Source organism: Typopeltis vanoorti, chromosome 17, assembly GCF_054136105.1.
Source record: "Typopeltis vanoorti isolate ZY-2024b chromosome 17, IOZ_Tvanoo_1.0, whole genome shotgun sequence".
NCBI classification, from domain to species: Eukaryota; Metazoa; Arthropoda; class Arachnida; order Uropygi; family Thelyphonidae; genus Typopeltis; species Typopeltis vanoorti.
Genome location: NC_143565.1, coordinates 51,907,836 through 51,928,470, shown reverse-complemented (window position 1 = coordinate 51,928,470; position 20,635 = coordinate 51,907,836). Strand labels below are relative to the sequence as shown.

At 34.7% G+C, this 20,635-nt stretch overlaps 1 protein-coding gene across 4 annotated transcripts in view; it reads right to left on the bottom strand.

The window, feature by feature from the left end:
* The window catches only part of LOC150097387 (spectrin beta chain-like), a 795,721-nt gene that overhangs the window by 202,042 nt on the left and 573,044 nt on the right, over window positions 1-20,635 (bottom strand). For all 4 annotated transcript variants that reach the window (XM_090407783.1, XM_090407784.1, XM_090407785.1 and 1 more), the window contains exon 33: window positions 17,169-17,373. In XM_090407783.1, the coding sequence (XP_090263909.1) occupies window positions 17,169-17,373 (205 nt within the window). The remainder of the gene's footprint in view (window positions 1-17,168; window positions 17,374-20,635) is intronic.

Sequence of the window (20,635 nt, the reverse complement as noted above, 5' to 3'; positions counted from 1 at the left end):
TTCAAATTTTATCATAAGAATGAAAGCATATACTGTGTGTCACACTTGACAATAATGAAAAAGAAAAGAAAATTGAAGGAGAAATTCCTGTAAAGAAAATCATAATTAAAACTGTTCATCAAAAAAGTCACTTTAAATCCAGTGATGAAACCACTTCATTAATCTTTTCTCCAATATGGAAGGAAGTTGGTAGTGTTCGTTGAGAGCTCCTGATAAGATAAGTGTCATTTTAAGTTATCATTGACAGATTTACTTGAATATTACGTAGTTTTGTTTGCTTTGCGTATCTTAGTGTGTCTGTTTGTGTGTTTTTGGTGTTTCAATTATTAATTTGATAAAGTACGATAGAAGCGAGTATGGCTCCTGTAAGAAGGAAAATGGCGGCTAGTAATAATGGTTCGCCATCTTTATTCAATAACCGTAATATAAAGGAGATTATTCAGTGTATTATCTGTGAAATGTATGCTTTGCGGAGTGCGGCTGGCATATGGTTAGATGATAATAAAGGAGTGAATGTGTGTAGAAAATGTAAAAAAAATGAGGAATTAAAGTGTATTTCAGGTCGTGAATGTGATATTTTTGTCAAACTTCAGAATGAAGAAAATGCCTATTTCTTGTCATATCATTTATAATGATATGACAAGAAATGGCAAGGTTGTACCAGAGAACTGTGAGGGCGTGAATATAGAAAGTGTGAATGATGGTATTAATACAGAGCAAATTAATGGTTTAACAGAAAATAAAAAAGATGAGATAGATGCTATGAGTGAGATCGTGTTGTTGAGAGGAGCGACACAAAGAGCAAAGTGGCAGCTAGAACATATGAACAAAAGTCTAATGGGTGTACCAGCCAATAATAAAAAGTATGATAGGAAAAATATGAGTGTGAACTTAAATAAAATGAAGGAGAGAGTGCTGTATGGAGATGCATTAGTACGAGGTGTGTTAGTAGAGGATTTGACAAAATCGTACCAACCTGGTGCGACAATCAAGGACATAACTGAGTCTATTAGAGAGCAAAAGGAAAGGGTGAGAGAGTTAGGATGATTAGTCTTTTGCTGCGGTATGACAGTGAAGTGTTTAAAAGGAGGGCCATAATTGCAAATGACTTTATGCGTGGGTTATGTATGACGAGTGGTGTGGAATTTGTGGACGTGTGGAATGAGTTCGATGGGCGAAAGGATCTATATAAGATGGATGGCTTGCATTTGAATGGATTCGGTGTAAGGAGACTTGAAAAAGTGTTGTTGAATGAAGTAGATGTGCAGAATCAGGGAAACTAGATTTATTAAGGGGGGGGGGGGGAGGAGTAGATATGCAGACCTTAGGGAGGCAGTTGAGTGTATGAAAGTATAATATGCCCGAGCGAGTATGAAGGACAACAAATCAGAATGGGATAGTTAGTATAAGGCATCAAGGTAGGGATGGGGCTAATGGGGGGTCTGAAATTCATGTACACTAATGCTAGGAGTATTAGGAACAAGAAGGAAGAATTTCTGGCCATGATTGGTATTTCCAGACCACAGGTTATTGGCATTAGTGAAACATGGCTGACTGTAGATGATATAGCTAGTGGGATTGAATGTGATGGGTATAGTGTGTTCAGGAATGACAGAGAGAATAAAATAGAGAAAAGAGCACATTTGAGGCCATTTGGTGTGAGATTGTGGCTAGCAGAACAAAATATACAATTAGGTGCTGCTATAGACCAGGTGATGGAAAAGATGGTGGAGATAGTATGCACAAGCAAATAGAAGAAATGAGTGGAAGGAGGGAAATTATTATGGGAGATTTCAACTATGGTCGCATTGATTGGAGTGAGGAGAGAACACATGGGAGGAAGGAATTGGATTTTATGCGGTTATTATGGGATAACTATCTGCGACAGCATGTAATGGAAAATACTAGGGGTCAGAGAGTGCTTGATCTAGTAATTGCATCTGAGGATTTCGCTGTAACAAATATGACCACATTGCCACCAATTGGTGAGAGTGATCATAGGGTCTTGACTTGGGAGGTGGCTAAAGGTGTGGAATTTATAATTAAGACAGGGTACATGTGGAATTATCGGGCTGGAAAGTATGACAAGCTTAGGAGTTTGATTAGTTCAGTGCCATGGCATGTACAACTGCAAGGCTAGAAGTTAATAGTGCATGGGAGGCAGTTAAGAAGTGTTTGCATGAAGCAATGGCTGACTGTATACCTAGAGACCGAATAATAAATCAAGTAGAGGTTAAATGGATGAATAACACCATTAAGCTTGAGCTGCAAAAAAAGAAACAACTATGGGGGGGAATTTAAGGAGAAAGGTGACCGGCAGGCAGGCACATGAACAGTATAAAGTGCAGGCCAGAAGGGTAACGAGTGTGGTAAGAAAAGCAAAAAAGGATTACGAAAAAACATTGGCCATGCAGGCTAAAGAGAATCTTAAACAGTTTTTTCGATAAGAATGATTTTAAAGAATGCCTATGGTAGGGAGGTAACTGAATCAGTTGATATAGTTGAGTTACTGAGTGAGCACTTTGCAAGAATATATCATCCAGGTAGTGACATCGCAGAAATGAATGAACCAATAGATTATACAGGAATTGTGGTGAATGAAGTGGAGGTGAGTAGTCTATTGCATAACCCCAATGTCAATACATCTGTGGGATTGGATGGTATACCAGCTCGTGTCGTACGTGAAGAGCGGCTAAAGAATTGTCAGTACCCTTGACCATTTTGTTTGAGTCTCGGGTCTGGGTTAGTCCCGAGGGGGTGGAAAGAGGGGAAAATAGTTCCACTGCATAAAAGAGGTTTCAAGACTGCTGTTGTAAATTACCGACCGATTAGCATATCAGGAATCGTTGTCAAGGTCTTGGAGAAATTAGTCAAGAAAAGAATACAGGATTGGATAGATGAAAATTGGATATTGTATGGGGGACAACATGGTTTTGTGAAGGGTAGATCATGCCTCAGTAATTTGCTCACGTTTTATAACACAGTGATGGCTGAAATGGATAAGGGTAATGGATTTACAGTGATTCTACTGGACCTTACAAAGGCCTTTGACAGGATACCACATGGAATTCTAATCAGTAAACTGGAGCAGATGGGGATGGATATAGGGTTGGTGAGATGGATAGGAGGGTGGTTGATGGAGAGATACCAGAGAGTGGTTTATTCAGGAGTTGAGTCCAAAAGACGGCTTGTGACTAATGGTGTACCGCAGGGCTCTGTTCTTGGACCACTACTTTTCAATTTGTTCATCAATGATATAGGAAAGGATCTGAGAGGAAGTGTTCACTTGTTTGCTGATGATGCAAAGTTGGGTAGAGCAATTGTGAGTGCACAGGATGTCAAAATTTTACAGGATGATTTGGACAGTTTGGAGGACTGGGCTAGGGAAAATGGATGTCAATTTAATGTGGCAAAGTGTAATGTTATGCATTTTGGGTGAAAAGAATAGCAGCAGTATATCACACTGATGGAACCGTACTCCAGGAAATTGATGAGGCCAGGGATTTGGGAGTGTTGGTGGATAGGGAATTGAAGTTTAGGGGGCACATTGCAAAAGTGGCTAAATCAGCTCATCAAATCACTTGGCTTCTGAAAAATACTTTAACAAGCAGAGACAAACAAGTTATTGTTCCTCTGTATCGAGCCTTGATAAAACCCCCATCTAGACTACTGTGCCCAGATATGGGCACCAGGGTTTCTTCTTGATGGGGAGGAGGTGGAGAGGATCCAGAGACGAGTGACCAAGTTGATAGCAGGTCTGTGGAATGAACCTTATGAGAACAGGTTGAAGATTTGTGTGTTGCAAAAATTGGTCGATAGGCAGAAAAGGGGTGATATGATTGAGATTCAAATTACTGAAGGGTTTCTATAAGATTAATCCAGAAGATATTTTTGAGAATAGGACTGGTGGTGGGAGGACTAGGGGCCATAGACGGAAGCTGGGCGCAAGAATGCGGGTAGCAGGGATGTTAGAGCTGGGTTTTTTACTTGGAGAGTGGTGAATGAGTGGAATAAGCTGCCAGAGTCTGTTGTGAGTGCTACGACCATGAATGAGTTCAAGGCGAGGTATGATAGATACCGTGTGAATGTCGAATAGTTGTTCTTGACATGATGTTAGGGCCTCCCTCGATGAGCCTGTAGACTCCTTGGAGTTGTCCAGAATAATAATAATAACTCCTGTGCACTTCATAGTGAGAAATGGGATAAAGTGATAATATCTATGTTGTTTAAGAGAAGCGCATCAAGAGAAAGCATAGAGGAGAGTGACTCCATATAGTCATAATATTACCGAGAAAATGTTTATTTCAAAGAGGAGAAAAAATAAACAGCAGTTAACTCCAAATTGTAAAAGCTTAAATGAATTTTAAAAGCATACTTTGGTATCATATTGTTTCAAAACAAGAAACATTTTATATTCTATTAAAAGAAGGTTTCATTAGTCAAAATATACATTTGGCTCAGAAGAGTTTAGAAGGCAAATTTTTCTTTTAAAAATATTTGAGGAAAACTGCATTTTGTTTGCATTCATAATCTATTCATTTTGCAAGAAGCTTTATAAAAAAAATGCATTTGATCTAAGAGTATGGACAAAAACGTCAATGTAGATTAAAAAAATACCTCAAGGGTATCTTTAATTCTAATAAATCTCTCAGAATCAAACCATGGAATATTGATTAATCTATATTAATGCTCTGCTGATACACTTAGATGAAATAATACAAAAGATAAATATCAGATAGCAACATAGAAGACAATATCAGGAAGACAGCAAAATGTTCTGGAGGTTATTAAAAAAGCTTAGAAATGAAATAAAATATTAAGGAATCAAAGATGATCAAGGTAACATGACAAGAAAACTGAAGACATTCCAGATATTTGCAGAAATTACTTGACAATAATGTTAAATAAAACAAGCAGTGTAGAAATTATTCAAGAGGTATGCAAACAGGAATACTTATCAATGATTGAGTTAGAAAAAGCTATCGAAAGCCTGAAATTAATGGCAACTAGAAGATATTTGACCAAATATGCAAAAATATGAAGATATAAAAGTTTTGGAGGCTATACTGCAAAATTCAGAAGGCCTAGTCCAAAGGTTGTTTGGGCTAGACAATTGGAAAAGGAGAATAAAGCTGAATGTGAAAATTACAGAGGAATTTTTCTATTAATTGTTCCAGATAAGACATATGCAAGTAAATTTAAAGAAGAGACTAGGAAACATAGTGGAAGAGAAATTAGGAGAAGAAGCTAGATTTAGGCCACATAGAGGTTGTCAAAATCAGATTTTCATTTACAACAAATAATTGAGAAATCATCAGAATTTAAAAAGGATCTGTACTTGAGTATCTATGTAATTTAAAAAAAAAAAAATTCTATACATATGATATTCCAGTTCTAACGAGCATAAACTGGAAAAAGGACACAATGAGGTGCTAAGAGAAAAACTTTTCAAAACACTATAATTATATTGGGTAATGGAACATTATACAGAACAATACATAGTCTTATATTTAATTTGTATGTCAGCAGTTAGAATTGAAAAAAATACATGGAGATGGTTAGATGTAAAGTGAGTGTAAGACAAGAGTGCACACTATCTTCACTCTTTATAGATGATGAATAAGAGTGGAGATACTGTGCATCCTTATCTTACACCTAACCTACTTTGTGTATTTCTGTGAATTCATTATCTCCACTCTAATTAATCATCTCTATGGATCATAATACAAAGGAAAGTAGCATTAAACCCAATATTAGATATGGGAGATATCAAACAAATTTAGTTCTTGGCTTTATTCAGATGATGTACTACTCATATTGATATGAGTAGTACATCATCTGTACAACTCAAATAGAGACTATGTATCGCTTCATATAATGTCCCATTTACACCTTATAACTGGAGAGTTTTGAACAGCTTTCCTCTTGGTGCCTTATCAAATTCAGTGGACATCTGTGTGAAGGGGTATCCAATGCATGGTCTGGTATCCTGACTTGCCATAGTAATAGCAGCAAATATATTTTTTTATGTTCTTCCAGGTGGATGTTAACTGATCTTCCTGTTCACCCATAGTAGGCCAAGTCACAGGGAACTTCATACACTCCAGGGTGTGCTAGAGGGTGAAGTTTATCCTTAGGTGAGCAGATCAGAGTTCATAGTTTAACATGAGGTTTGAAGGCCATGTTTCATCAGTACTTTGGCTATCTTTTCTGATGATTTCTATTCCCTATGTCACAGTACCTGTGACATAGGGAATAGAAATGGTAATGTTGTGTTCCTGTGTATTAGGGGGAGGGAGAAGTAATGGGGCTATGGAGTATTTTTATCTCTATTTTGTAGGGATTGTAGCCGCTGGCCAAGAACGTATGGCACAGATATTTGAGTTCTGTGGACAGAGCTATATCATTAGAACAAATGGCTTTTGCTCTGTGTGTAAGTGTCTTTAAAATGAGCCAGAAGTTTTATTTCTGAACCAGCTCTTAGATCCATAAGTTAAAATTGGTTTGAACACTGTCGTCTATACTGCTAGTTTAGTGTATTGACTAATATCTCTCTTATTCCATATAAATTTATTCAGCTCACTTCCTACCATACCAGCTTTCCTAATTCTGCTGTCTGTTTTCAAATTTGCCATCTTCACTAAAAATTGTTCCTAAATAGCTGAAATGGTTTACGTGTTCTGTAGGCTCACCATTCAGAATACAGTTCAGGTTTTCAATGTTTTTGCCTGTTTTCATTGTTTTTATATTTTTAATGTGATTTTATAAATTTATTACAGCAGTTATTCAATTTGGTCAGGGAATCCAGCAGAATTGTCCTGAATTTATTTAGGCGTATAACATCTATATAAAGAGCTAAAACATCACCTATATATAAAGAGCTGATATTTCCAATTTTGATATCAGATTTAATACAACTTTAATTCATAATGTGATCCATATAGATGATGGATAACAGTGGAGATAATGTACACTCTTTGTCTCAACACCTAATTTAACATCAAACCATCTCCTTGTATCTACTTCAGTTCTAACATCACAATAAATATTTGATATACAACTCAAATAGAGACTATGTATCGCTTCATATAATGTCCCATTTAAACCTTATAACTGGAGAGTTTTGAACAGCTTTCCTCTTGGTGCCTTATCATATGCCTTTTCCAGATCTACTAAATGTAAATACAGATCCTTATTATATTCTGATCCTGAAAATTTGAAATCTGATCCTGACAACCTCTGCTTGGTCTGAACCCAGCTTGCTCTTCTACAAGCTTTTCATTCATAATTTTTCTTATCTGTTTCTCAAGAATACTTGCATAAATCTTACCAGGAACACTCAGAAGAGATATTTGTGTGTTGAGGCTTAAGTGCTGTGAGGACATCATGTTGGAGACTTAATGGAATATTTACAGCACTGGGAAAGGATTAAAACTAATTTTAATGCTTCCAATAATTCGTATCAGTCTCTGAGACCTCTTCATAGATTACAAATAACTTTTGTAACAACACACTCAAATACCATACAATACTAAGTGAAACATGTAGGTGGCAAAGTGGGATCTCTGATAATTAATGTTTCTCAAATTTTGGGAAATTTTATGCAATCTATTTATTTAAATTCGGCTGATTTCTGAGTGGCACCACAGATTCCAAAAACCGTCTTTCTTTTCTGAATTTACTATGGTAGAGCATGGTGGCTTTTATCCAGGAGAGAATAATCTCAATTTTTCGATTACATTTCGTGGCATTATCCTTATTCGCAATGATGATGATGATGATACTTCTCTTCAAAAAGATCTCACCATACCCTACATCTGTGGCACATCATAAAAAATGGACAGGTCCTTAAAAAGGTACAACCACCACACAGCTTTTAAGCCCCACAGTAAACTTACTATCCTTATCCATTCCACCAAAAATCAGCTCCCTCCTCTCTCAGTGCCAGGAGTATATAGAGTACCCTGTTCATGCAAGCTGGCTTACTTGGGAAGGACAGACAGGCAGGCAGATCAGCAACCATCTGTTTAGTAGAACACAAATCATACATCTGCAATCATGACTATGTCAATCTGGCCTTGCAGACCATGTTTTGGAAACAACCCACAGGATCCTCCTAGAGAAAACCACCATGCTCCACTACAGTAATTAAAAAAAAAAAAAAAAAGAAAGACTTTTTAGAATCTGCAGTGGTACTCAGAAATCAATAGAATTTAAATGTGGTTGCATAAAACTTCCAAAATTTGGGAAACATCAATTATCAGAGATCCCACTTTACATCCTAGGCCACCTATAAATGCCCATAGAGGGTGCACCACGTTGTTACAAAAGTTATTTGCAATCCCTGAAGATGTCTCACTGACCGAGACAAAATATTGGAAGCATTAAAATTAGTTTTAATCCTTTCCCAGTGCTGTAAAGAGAAATTCCTCTGAAATTCTTGCATTCAGTTTTATTTTTGTTTTTTATAGATGGGTCTATGAGCACTCTAATCCAATCATCTGAAATTCAACACTCTGACAAGGATTTCAGAATTATACAGTGTAGCCACTGTAAAACTTTTATGCTTCCATATTTTAGCATTTCTGGTCGGATATCATCTACTCCAGCTGCCATTCCTGTGCAGTGTTTTCTACCACCATGCTGTCACTGCTTGTTTAATTTAGCAATCTTTCAGAGTAATTACTCCATGCATCAAGTATATCTTTATCTTCCATTTTGATGTCTCCTTTATCATCTCTAAATTTTTTTTTACAATACTCTTTCCTCCATTTCTAAGTTTTTTTTCAATAGCCTCTAGAATATTTTTACCACTTCCTTGATATTTATTTTCTATGTTCTTAACAAAGTCTTCCCATGACTTTTGTTTAGCTAATTTTACAATGCTTTGCTTTCTTACATTTTTCTCTGTATTGCCTAAGAGCACAAGATAACTTACTTGCCAGGAACTTTCGATATGCTTTCTTCTCCTCCTTGACTGCCTCACCACATGCCTCTCTGGCTGAATCAAAGTTTTTGTTAGAATTTACCACTGAATCTCCAACGTTTGGTTCTTTTTTCAAACTCTTTCATTTTTTCTTGAATAATGTTTGTGTATTTGAATCTACAGTTCACACCTGATAGCTGTTCAACTTTGATTTGTTTCAAAACTCACACACACACACACACACACACACACACACACACACACACACACACACACACACACACACACACACACACACACACACACACACTCCTTTTCAATATGAAGTGCAATTTTATCCTGCTCAACACTAAATAGTGATCTATTCCTATTTCAAATCCTCTGTATACTCGTGTTCTGAACCAGTGAGAAAACAGCAGCTGGCAATAACGTAGTCAATGAGACTTTTCTTAGTTCTTGCATCTTGTCTCCATGTGAATTTGTGCACATTTTTATGTTGGAATATGGTGTTAGTAATAAATAGTTCACGTTCTGAGCAGAAATCCAGCAGATACTTATCATTATTATTAGCTTTGCTCTTTTCTCCATATCTTCCCAAAATACTCCTATATATCTGGTTATCAAATTAATGATTACCAGATATATACACAAATCAAGGATTAAACCAAGAAATTATATTCTTGGTTTAATCCTTTATCCATGTGTAAGCAAACAAGAATCTGCACATGAAATAACTTTACAACCGGGCTACTTTTATATAGAGGCTAATGACTTCATATCAATAACCTTATTAGTAAACATTAAAACAAATGTCTGGTAATCATTTCCCACTCTGCTGTTTATATCTCCAACAAGGACCAACTTTTCATTTTTGTTGTGTCAGCTGCCTTCTCCAATGCCTCAAAAAATTCCTCCAAACTTCAGTAGAACCAATTCTGATATTAACCCACATCACTCCACACAAATTCTATTATGTTGTACCATCATTTTGAGTTATGGTTTAAGCCAATAAGAATACAATTTGGTTGGCTAATTCCCAAATTGTCAGCGCATCTTCATTCATTTAGTATGTAGGTAGATACCCAACAAGGTACATCATGAAAAGGTGAGGAGTGGACATTAGGTCAGAAGCCCTCATCAGTTCTCTGCATTCCATTAAAGGTCACGTGGAGGTCTCCTCCCATTTATCCAGCTTTGACTCTTAAGCATCCCCTTCATGTTATTTATTAATTACAAATATTTCATTTTTCACATTATAAATCATAATCAGGTGAGTTGAAGAACAATAATGGAAATCTGAATATAAATAAACAGAAAAATAAAACATTCATTACCCCAGATCCTTTTAAACATGCAGTTATGTAGAAGAAGCTAAAACACTGTTGGGATACATGTGTGAAGATTGTGTGCATGCATGTGCACACACATGAATGATTTAATAAACTGAAGATAACAATTTCCCAAACTTTTAGAATAGAAAGGCAGTCATTTATGATTTAAGTTAGGCAATGGGAGTAGGACTTTAGCACTTCTTTTGAATCAATGTGGAAATTTATAAGTAGGGTTATGCAAATGGCAGTACTATCCAATTTTTAACCCACTCCCCAATAGTGTTTTACTTTAGCTACTATGTGCCTGTATGTTCAAAAGGATTGTAAAATATCCTTTTGAATTGTAATGTAATGCATGCATTTCTCTATTATTCTGCATTCAAATTTCCATTACTGTCCTTCAGCTTGCACTGCTTATGTTTTATGAGTAAAATGGAATATCTGTGAATAATAATAATAATAATAATAATAATAATAATATGTAGAGTGTTTTTTACATTTGGTATATTATATGGTAAAGATACCAAGAAATTATATACTTTGTTTTAATCCTTATTTTTTTTTTTCCAAGGAAGCAAAACAATGTTTTGCACTGAAATATATTTGCATCTGAGTTACTTGTATACAGAGACTAATGACTTCCTATTACTTGTTTTGCTTCTTTGGGAAAAAAGGATTAAAACCAAGTATATAATTTCTTGGTATCTTTAACAAACACACACACACACTGTGTGTGTGTGTGTGTGTGTGTGTGTGTGTGTGTGTGTGTGTGTGTGTGTGTGTGTGTGTGTGTGTGTGTGTGTGTGTGTGGACTATGTTTTGTACATTAATGGATGATAATCCATAAATGTACAAGATAAGCTCAAAGTCACTCCAAAAAAACATTTGCACTAGGTAATAAATAAATACAGCATAATGTAACAAGTAATACTACTAAGAGGCAACAGGCTTTATGTTGGACTTAAGCAGGGCTTGCTAGAATTCGGTCTAATTTCGAATAATCATTATTATTGCTATGTAAGACCTCCAGGAAGTCAAGGACTCATTAAGGGATGCATACACCACCCACAGGTCATACCTTCTCTTAAACTCATTCACACTAGATGCATTCACTACTTCAACAGGCAAAATGTTTCACTCACTCACTGCTCTGTTAGAGAAAAATTAGCTTTTATCCCTTTCTTAACTATGAACAAAACTAAGTTCTGTCGATGCTACCCACCACCATCGCTCTACCTTTCATATGTAATGAAATATTTCCTCAGCCTATATCCTATAATATCCATTAAGAAGTTTATAGACTTCTATCACGTCATCTTTCTTTCACCTGAGATTGCAGTCCATATACTCTCAATCAGTCTATAATCCCAATATAATCTTTGTATATTATTATTATTATTACCTGACACCTCCAGGGAGTCCATGGACTCATTAAGGGAGGGCACTTGCTCTACAACGAACCGCATCTACACCACCATAATCTATAGCTCACCACCAGTCTTTTCACAGACAATCACAAACATCCATGCCCACAGCAAGATTAGAACCTGCACCCTTCTGACTGGAAAGCAGATATGCTAACCACTCAGCCAGCTACTATACATTGAATATGCAGATATATTATATAATATGCATATATTATACAAAGATTATATATGTACACCCTTTCCTCAGCTTCTTTCCCTTTCGCAGTAGATCAAACCTGCAAACAGAGTAGTCCAGATGCTGCCTCTAGCCTCATTTTCTTGTAGCATAATCTAATCAATATAATATGCAGTTGGAAATCTCATGTCAAAGTATATAACTTTCCACTTATTAACACTGATCTGATAGGCATTATCATTTCCCACGTGTACTTCTAAAATGAGTTTTCAGAAGCACTTTTGTCATAATGAATATACTTTTAGCATATAAACACAATAAATGCTAATATTTTATTTACAAATAATTCGGCTTGAAACTAACAAGTCATCCTCAGTAAGAACAGTTGAATAAGATAGAATACTAACAAGAGATTTTTTTACAAAAAATATTATATTGGTATTTTGATTTAGTCATATGTTAGATGCAAAGATAATATATTTTTTTTTTTTTTAAATAATTCATTTGGCATTCGAAACCTTGTTCAACCATTCCTACAGTGTGGATGGCTTGTTAATTTCAAGCTGAAATATTTGTAAATAAAATATCATTATTGTTTCTTGTGTTTTCGTATTAAAAATACACACCACCCTTGGCTGCCCTGCCTATCTTTGCATCATCAGCAAATAATTAAACACATCCTGTCAAGATCCTTCCAATACCAATAATGGTCCAGGGACTGATCCCTACTAGTCACTTTAAATTTGGTAGATTCACATCCATTATATACCACTTTCTGATATATGTCCATTAATCATCACATATCCAAGTGAAGAATTTATACAGCAATCCCTCGATTAATGCACTCTTTAAAACATGCACACTAATCGAATATAATAACCTATGGGAAAAAAGTATAATTCGTTCCTCAAATTTCTTTTTTGACCCTTAATTTTTTATTTTTTTATATAAAAGAATTAGGGTACATCTCAAGGCCTAGTTAAAGGAAAACAATGACGCTGAAAGTCAATAAAACATATTCAGAATACAAATCTATTATTCTACTTCTTAACAAAGAATTGAGCTAACATAGTTTGGCAGGCATTCTGTTTCTTTTTTTCATACAACTGACGGCATGGCCCTATTGCTTCTTGTACTACTTCTGCAAATTTTACTGCTTCTCTCTTCATCAGGATCAGCCTCTAAGCATTGCTGCTTAAAACTTCGATTGTACGAAAAATATTTTCATATTGTTTCTGTGAAATCTTTTTGGGCTTGTCAGTAATTAACTTTCTTCATATTCTTCAGGATATTCCCGGTATCTAAATTTAGCAGGTCGGAATCACTAAATTTCTCAGAATGAGATTTAATTAACTTAGATTCATTTGAAAAGTCACTAAAATTATTCGCACAATGTGGAAGAATGTGCTTCCAAACGGCTCACATATTGCTAGTAGTAATTTCATTTGACTTTGCGACTTTATAGCCAGGATGAGATTTCTCTGATTTGGCCAGAAAAGTCTTGGAAGGCATTCACTATTCCAAAAAGGCCGGTTTCATCGACATTAAACATTTGTTGCTCAGAATAGCCCCCCCCCCACGCCCTCTTCTTCCACAGTTTTCTTCAAAATCTCTGGATAATTTGCGGCCACCTCCTTATTTGCACTTGCAGCTGCTCATGTGATTAAACATTATGTAGGCTATTTCTCTTTTTTGAAATGCTCAAACTAACCAGTACTGGCATGGAATTCTTCTTTTCCATCATTGATAGCCCATTCTTTCAAGGTTGCAAAGAGACTTAATGCTTTTGATTTAATAAGGTCAGTGCTTAGTGGGATCCAGTTTTGGCTACAATCTTATAGTTGATTCTCAATGAAATTACTTTTCGAATAATTTTCTTTTTTTTTCTCTCACTAATTCTTTTACTCATGATTAAAGGTTGTCGGAAAATATTTTTAAAATAAAAAAATAAGGAAGACAACTACAAAGGAGGCATGAGATATGATCAGTAAAATGGTATTGTAATTAGCAGATGACATACATTTTGGCAGTAAAATAGGAACATACTGTAGTGTACATGGAAACAGTGTAGTATGCCATTAAAAAATAACTTTGTAAAAGTTATTTTTTAATGGCATACTAGTAGTAATTTCATTTGACTTTTGACATTTGAAGCCTTTGGCTCTTCATATAATTAATAAAACTTTGTAAAATGTTTTAAATCGGTAACTAAATTATTTCATCCTGGAGAGTGATTTTTTTAAAATAGTTAGCCATAAAAAAATGTATAGATAGAAAATTTTAAAAATCTGTAACATTTATTTTTAAGATGTATATAGGCCCACTAATCGAATTTGGGTATAGAAAAATAATAACACACTAATCGGAGGTGCATTAATCGAGGGATTGCTGTACTCTAATCCCATATTCTCCAGTTCATGCAACAGCCTTTCATGTGATATTCTATTAAATGCCTTAGCAAAGTCCAACAGTATCACAGCATTTAAAAACTTTCATGGCTTACACATGTAACAAAAAATATATAGAACTGTATTCAATAAGATTTCATCCAAAACATTCTGAAATTATATATGAAAAGCCAAGCTAATTTTGATAATGCAGTGCCACATTTTTAAAATTATCCAACTACGTTATAGAGATGCTACATAAATGGGATTATATTAATATATATATCATCATCAAATTCCTGCCATGTACCCTCAAGGGGTGTATAGGATATGATAGTACTATATGAAAAATTTACATTGTTACTAACTTCCTATCTACAATTTTCCTCCAAATCAGTCTGTTACTTGTCAAGACTCCAACATTATCTTATATTTCTATCGTCTAAGGCACTTTGTATCGTATCAATTCACCTATATTTTGGTCTTCTTCTGGGTAGTTTTCCTACCAGAGAACACTTGTTTTGCTAAGCTTTCCATGCCCATTCTATTAATTTGACATTTTGCGTGCCACGCTTGCTCACAGCAGATCAAAAACACATTTGCATAAAAATCTCTGAACAATGCTTGGAGCATTTAACAAGAAGTGCCAAAGTAGGTTCTATCAGCAGGAAAGATCATGGCATCGGTGTTTTGGGATGCTAAAGGCAATTTGTTTATTAATTATCTTGAAAAGGGTAAAACAATAACTGGGGAATATTATTCCAATCTCTTAATCAAACTAGACGAAAAAATTCATGAGAAAAGACCTGGTTTGCAGAAGAAAAAATCATCTTTCATCAGGACAATGCACCTCCCCACAAAGGTGTTTTGGCAATGTTAAGGGATCTGCACAATGAATTGTTGGAACATCCACCCTATTCCCCATATTTGGCTCCCTCTGACTTCTATCTCTTCCCAAAACTAAAACTTTTCCTCGCTGGTGAGCATTTTTCTTTGAATCAAGAGGCGATTGCAGCTGTAGAGGGATATTTTGCAGATCTTACTGAGAACCACTACAGGGACAGGATAATGGCGCTTTAGCATCACTAGAATAAATGTATTAGTCTTAAGGGAGATTATGTTGAAAAATAAAAATTTTGAAATTATAAATTAGTTTTTTCATTGTTAGGCCGAGAATTTTTCAGACCACCCTTGTACATGTCAGATGTATTTATTAGCTTTACTCATATTTTGAGATCAAATGTCTAGAACAATTAAACATCTTATTAGAAACCTACATGAAATTTTAATCCAATTTTAAAACAATTTGTGAGTGATTAATAAAATTTACACAGAAACTCTTACAACATGTTGTGTGATGATTGAAGGAGAGTGGACTTCATGAGAAAACAATGATCACTGGTTTCAATAAAAATGAGTTGTTGCAAAGAAAATGGCCATCAGTGGAAGATAATGTTGTATAGTTTGAACCAGGCAAGAAGAAAAAGAGCTATTTATGAAAACAAGAATGACTCAAAGTCCACTATAACTGATATTTCCAATTTGTAACTGAAAAATGAAGTGCTGAGTATATAAATGTATAATTAATATGGAAATTAGATTTTATTTATAATATGTACATAACCTTAAATATAAAGAGCCAATAGGCTTCATTTCGGCGATATAAACATTATTTAAATTAAGGGGATATTAAATCCCACATTGTTTTAAAACCGAATAAGAAACTCAAAGATTGGAATCAGAGAGTTTCATGCCGAATATAGTAAACTATAAAAGTATTGGCGATTACTAGCGTGAGCTAATGCAAGTAGTCCTAGTACGTAGTTCAATCTTGGGCAACTCGCAGCAAAGTAAGGTAAAGTTCTGATGGCTATTCTTGGTATTTTCCATAATGTAAAAACACATTTCCTAGGAAATGTATGCTGTTATTACATTATGGTGGGAGGTCACTATCAAGACCGGTTTCAGCCTTTTTTGAGGCTTCATCAGTGAGTAGCTAGACCAAATAGATACCAAAGGGTATAGCGAAAAGAACTTATATACTCTGCAATCCGAGTTGTCAAAAAGGTGCAACCATTAAGTTACTTAAATATAAAAAGCCAACAGGCTTCATTTCGGCGATATAAACATTATTTAAATTAAGGGAATATTAAATCCCACATTGTTTTAAAACCGAATAAGAAACTCAAAGATTGGAATCAGAGAGTTTCATGCCGAATATAGTAAACTATAAAAGTATCACTGATTACTAGCGTGAGCTAATGCAAGTAGTCCTAGTACGTAGTACAATCTCGGGCAACTCGCAGCAAAGGAGGTAAAGCTACTAGCTACTCACTGATGAAGCCTCAAAAAAGACTGAAACTGGTCTAGGTAGTGACCTCCCACCATAATGTAATAACAGCATACATTTCCTAGGAAATGGGTTTTTACATTATGGAAAATACCAAGAACAGCGATCAGAACTTTACCACCTTTGCTGCGAGCTCACGCTAGTAATCGCCGATACTTTTATAGTTCACTATATTCGGCATGAAACTCTCTGATTCCAATTTTTGAGTTTCTTATTCGGTTTTAAAACAATGTGGGTATTTAATATCCTCTTAATTTAAATAATGTACATAATCATTATTTATAATTTAATATAATAACAGCTCATCAACAACTAGCTTTATTATTCAATAAAAATAACTACAACATTTATGTCAGGTATTGACATTGTACTGACTAATTTACCACTCACAGATTTAAGTTATTTTAGTGCCAATTATATAAGCTTCATCCCAATTTTAGACAGTCAATTTCAGAACAAAGTGAAATTGATATAAAAAAAAAAAAAAAAATTAGATCTCAAAGAAATCTTGCTCCTGTCCATTTTAGGAGTATATAAAAAATTAAAACGAACACAACGTAAACAAAACTTACAGTGACATGCTCATAGTCTTGACCAAGTTCTTGGGAGCTAGCAACCACTTCTCTCTCAGCAATCCACTGCAAGAGATCGTCAACTTCACGGTTCAGTGAGAATAATTTCAATGCCTCATCCAATTTTCCTCTGCGTTCAAGAGCTAGATCCTTCAAACCTGCATATAATTTATCTACTTGGGATTGACGAACTGCTATCTGATCACTAAAAAAAAAAAAAAGTTAATTTTGTTCATTAAAATATTTTAGTAAAGAACATTAAAATCGATAACTATGAGCCAAGGAAAGCAACACAAGTAGGAACTAAGAAATGAAGGCAATGTATGATTATTAACAAAACTGCATTAAAAAACCTATTTTCCTCCCTCATCCTCAAGCGTGAAACCCTGTTAAATGCCTTAGCACAATCCAGAAAGACTGTGAAATATCCATTTTTCCTTATCCGACTCTACAGTCACTTTGTTAACAAACTTTATTATAAAACATGAGGAAATTTCTAAAGCAAGATCTTGATTTAACAAAACCATGCTGTTCTCTATGAGTATCAAAGTGCTATCAATTCATCTCAGGATGAATATCCTAATTAGCTTAAATGAATACTCGAGATACAAACTGGGTGCTTTTATCCTAGCTTCACCCTTGTATAATAGATATATGCTGGTTTTCCTGTCACTCATTAGGAACTTGTCTTGTGAAGTACAGTCTTTTCTGTTACAAAACATGGTTTTGTTCATGTGCTGCAGATAAACAGTGGGGAAATCACCAACATGCAAGATCATGTTAGCTCATACGTAACTTTTCACAAGATGATTATGATTTGTGCTAGTGAGTAATACCAGGTGAATGTAAATGTTGAAACTAATACACAAACCTCATCTCTCTCTCTCTTATACCTGTTTCTCCATCTCTGTTGCATTACAAGTGGATATCATGCTATCCTCCTGAGTTTCAGCAATTTTCTTGATAAAAGCCTTTAATACAGCATCCCAAACATGAATAAAGAGTTTGGTATAGAGGAGAAGCATGAAATAATATAATAAACTGTTCTGAAAGAAATGAGAGGATGTGTAACACTGTGAGAGAAAGACCAAAAGAATCCATATTGTGCACGATCAGAGACAATGCTACAGAAATAAAAGAAACTGCTTACGAGGAACAACTACAAGTGATGGAATATTGATTACAACAAGGCCTTTAGGATTAAAAGAAATGGAAATATTGTTGAGTGTATGTAGATTGATAAACAAAAAAATAATCAGGAAAAAGCTGTCTCACAATTAAAGATAAAGCATTAGCTCTAAATTAGCTCTGAATACTTAAGAAACGTCTCCTTTGAGAATTTAAGATTTGTCTAAAACTGTGTAGCTTTTTCATTGGATTTTTTTTTTTTTTTTTTTTTGGATGGTATGCAACAATATGGCATATCGATACCTTTATTGACAGTGACATGTAATGTGTAGATGTGGTACATTTAGAAATTTGTAATATTCACTAATATGTTTACAAGTTTCTCTAGTATTCAAATTAACTTAGTTATTTAATGAAATATGAATTCTTCATTACATCTAATGTTAAGATATTTGCTATATAAAACATTTTTTATCCCTTCATTCATAGTCACACGTTGATCAGCATTCATTCTTAAAAATTATGGAAACAACTACTGTGTTATAGCAGAACTTCAGTTTAATATAAACCAAAATAATCACTCCAAAATAATAACAGGACCTTAACTTTTGATGTATTAAGATTGCCCCCCCCCCCCCAGCAGAGGTGAGGGCAGTAGTGTTAACTTGGCCAAATTACCGTGACTTTAGCATACCATGTAGATTGTGACGTAGCTTGTTTCTTCGTATATATGTGTATACTCCATATGATGATCTTGATATGAAGGTTGAAATGTCAAGGATTATTTGTTTATGCTAAACTGAAATTTTACTATAACATGGTAGTTCTTTCTATAATTTTTTAATAATGAAAACATTTTTTATATTTGCTACGCAATCTTGTACGTACCATATATAAAAAATGTTTTATACCGTAACATTAATCATAATAATGTAATAATATTACCTATTATTACAATATATAATAATTAAAAAATTATATTACATATTTTTTTTAGGCCTGTGTAGCTCAGTGAAGTGGCATTTGCATCCTCTGTGCTAGGCAAACTGAAGATAGACTTATGTTTCAGTCTAGTTGTCGATTAGAGGAACTTTTTCTAAGCCTTTCTTCAACCAGTTCCAAGTTAATCAATCTCTGGCATTGGCAAGCAAGCTTTTTCTCCCAGAAAATCATGGTTATCATCCCTTAAACTTTCATCACTCAAGAAAATTGACCATAGAACCTACACTATTTCTAACAATAATATATTGTGTTAGGAACCAAGAGATGGCAGCACTTGTTTGCCAGTCTCTTCATTGGCTGCCACTTGTAATTAGTGATAGTCTTGGGCCAGGTATCTCGGACTGGCTACTGGTGATGATTAAACCTCTAGTTGGTCTCCAAAGAGCGATAGTGCTAAAATGGCCTCACCTGCTCCCTCTAAAAGAATAAAAGGCGGTAGCTGATTTGATTTTTTTTATATTATTTTATTGAATTATATTATTATTATTATTAAAATTATATATAAAAATGTTTATTTTTCAGATATAATTGTAGAATTATATGTGAAACTTTGTGCAACTCTAGATCTAGCACAACCAAAAGAACAGGCAGGCTTTTGAAGGGGTACAATGGACCATATTCAAGTTGTACAGCAGATTATTGAACAGTGCAATGAATATCAATTACCACTATGACTTGGTTATATCAACTATGAGAAAGCCTTTGATTAACTTAAAATTTGTGCAATACTTAAAGCATTACGAAAAACAAGTAGAAGAGCCATACATCAGGATCATCAAATCAGCATACACCGATGCCACAGCTGCAATTAATTTCAGTGGGAACATCTCTACCGTGGAAACACAGAGGTATAAGACAGGATGACACAATCTCTCCAAAATTATTCTTCACAGCGTACCTAGAAGAAATATTCAAACTTCTTGATTGGGAAGGGAAAGGTCTGAAGATAAATTAAAGATATTTAAGCCATTTACACTTTGCAGATGACATAGTTATCTTTACTTCAACTGCACATGAATTACAGACTTGCATCCATGAACTCCAAATTGCTAGAAAAACAGCTGGCTTAAAGATAAACCTAGAGAAGACCCAAGTTATGTTCAATAGCTATGTCCAACCAGAAATAATAAAAATCAATAATGATGAAATTAAACAAGTAGATCATTACATTTAATTAGGACAACATATATCAATGGAGCAAAATATCTTGGACGAAATTAAAAGGCACACGATGCTTGGAGGTGTAAAGCATTTGGAAAATTACACTCAATATTCAAAAGCAACCATTATGCCTGAAGAGAAAAGTTTTTAACCAGTGTATTCTTCCTATATTAACA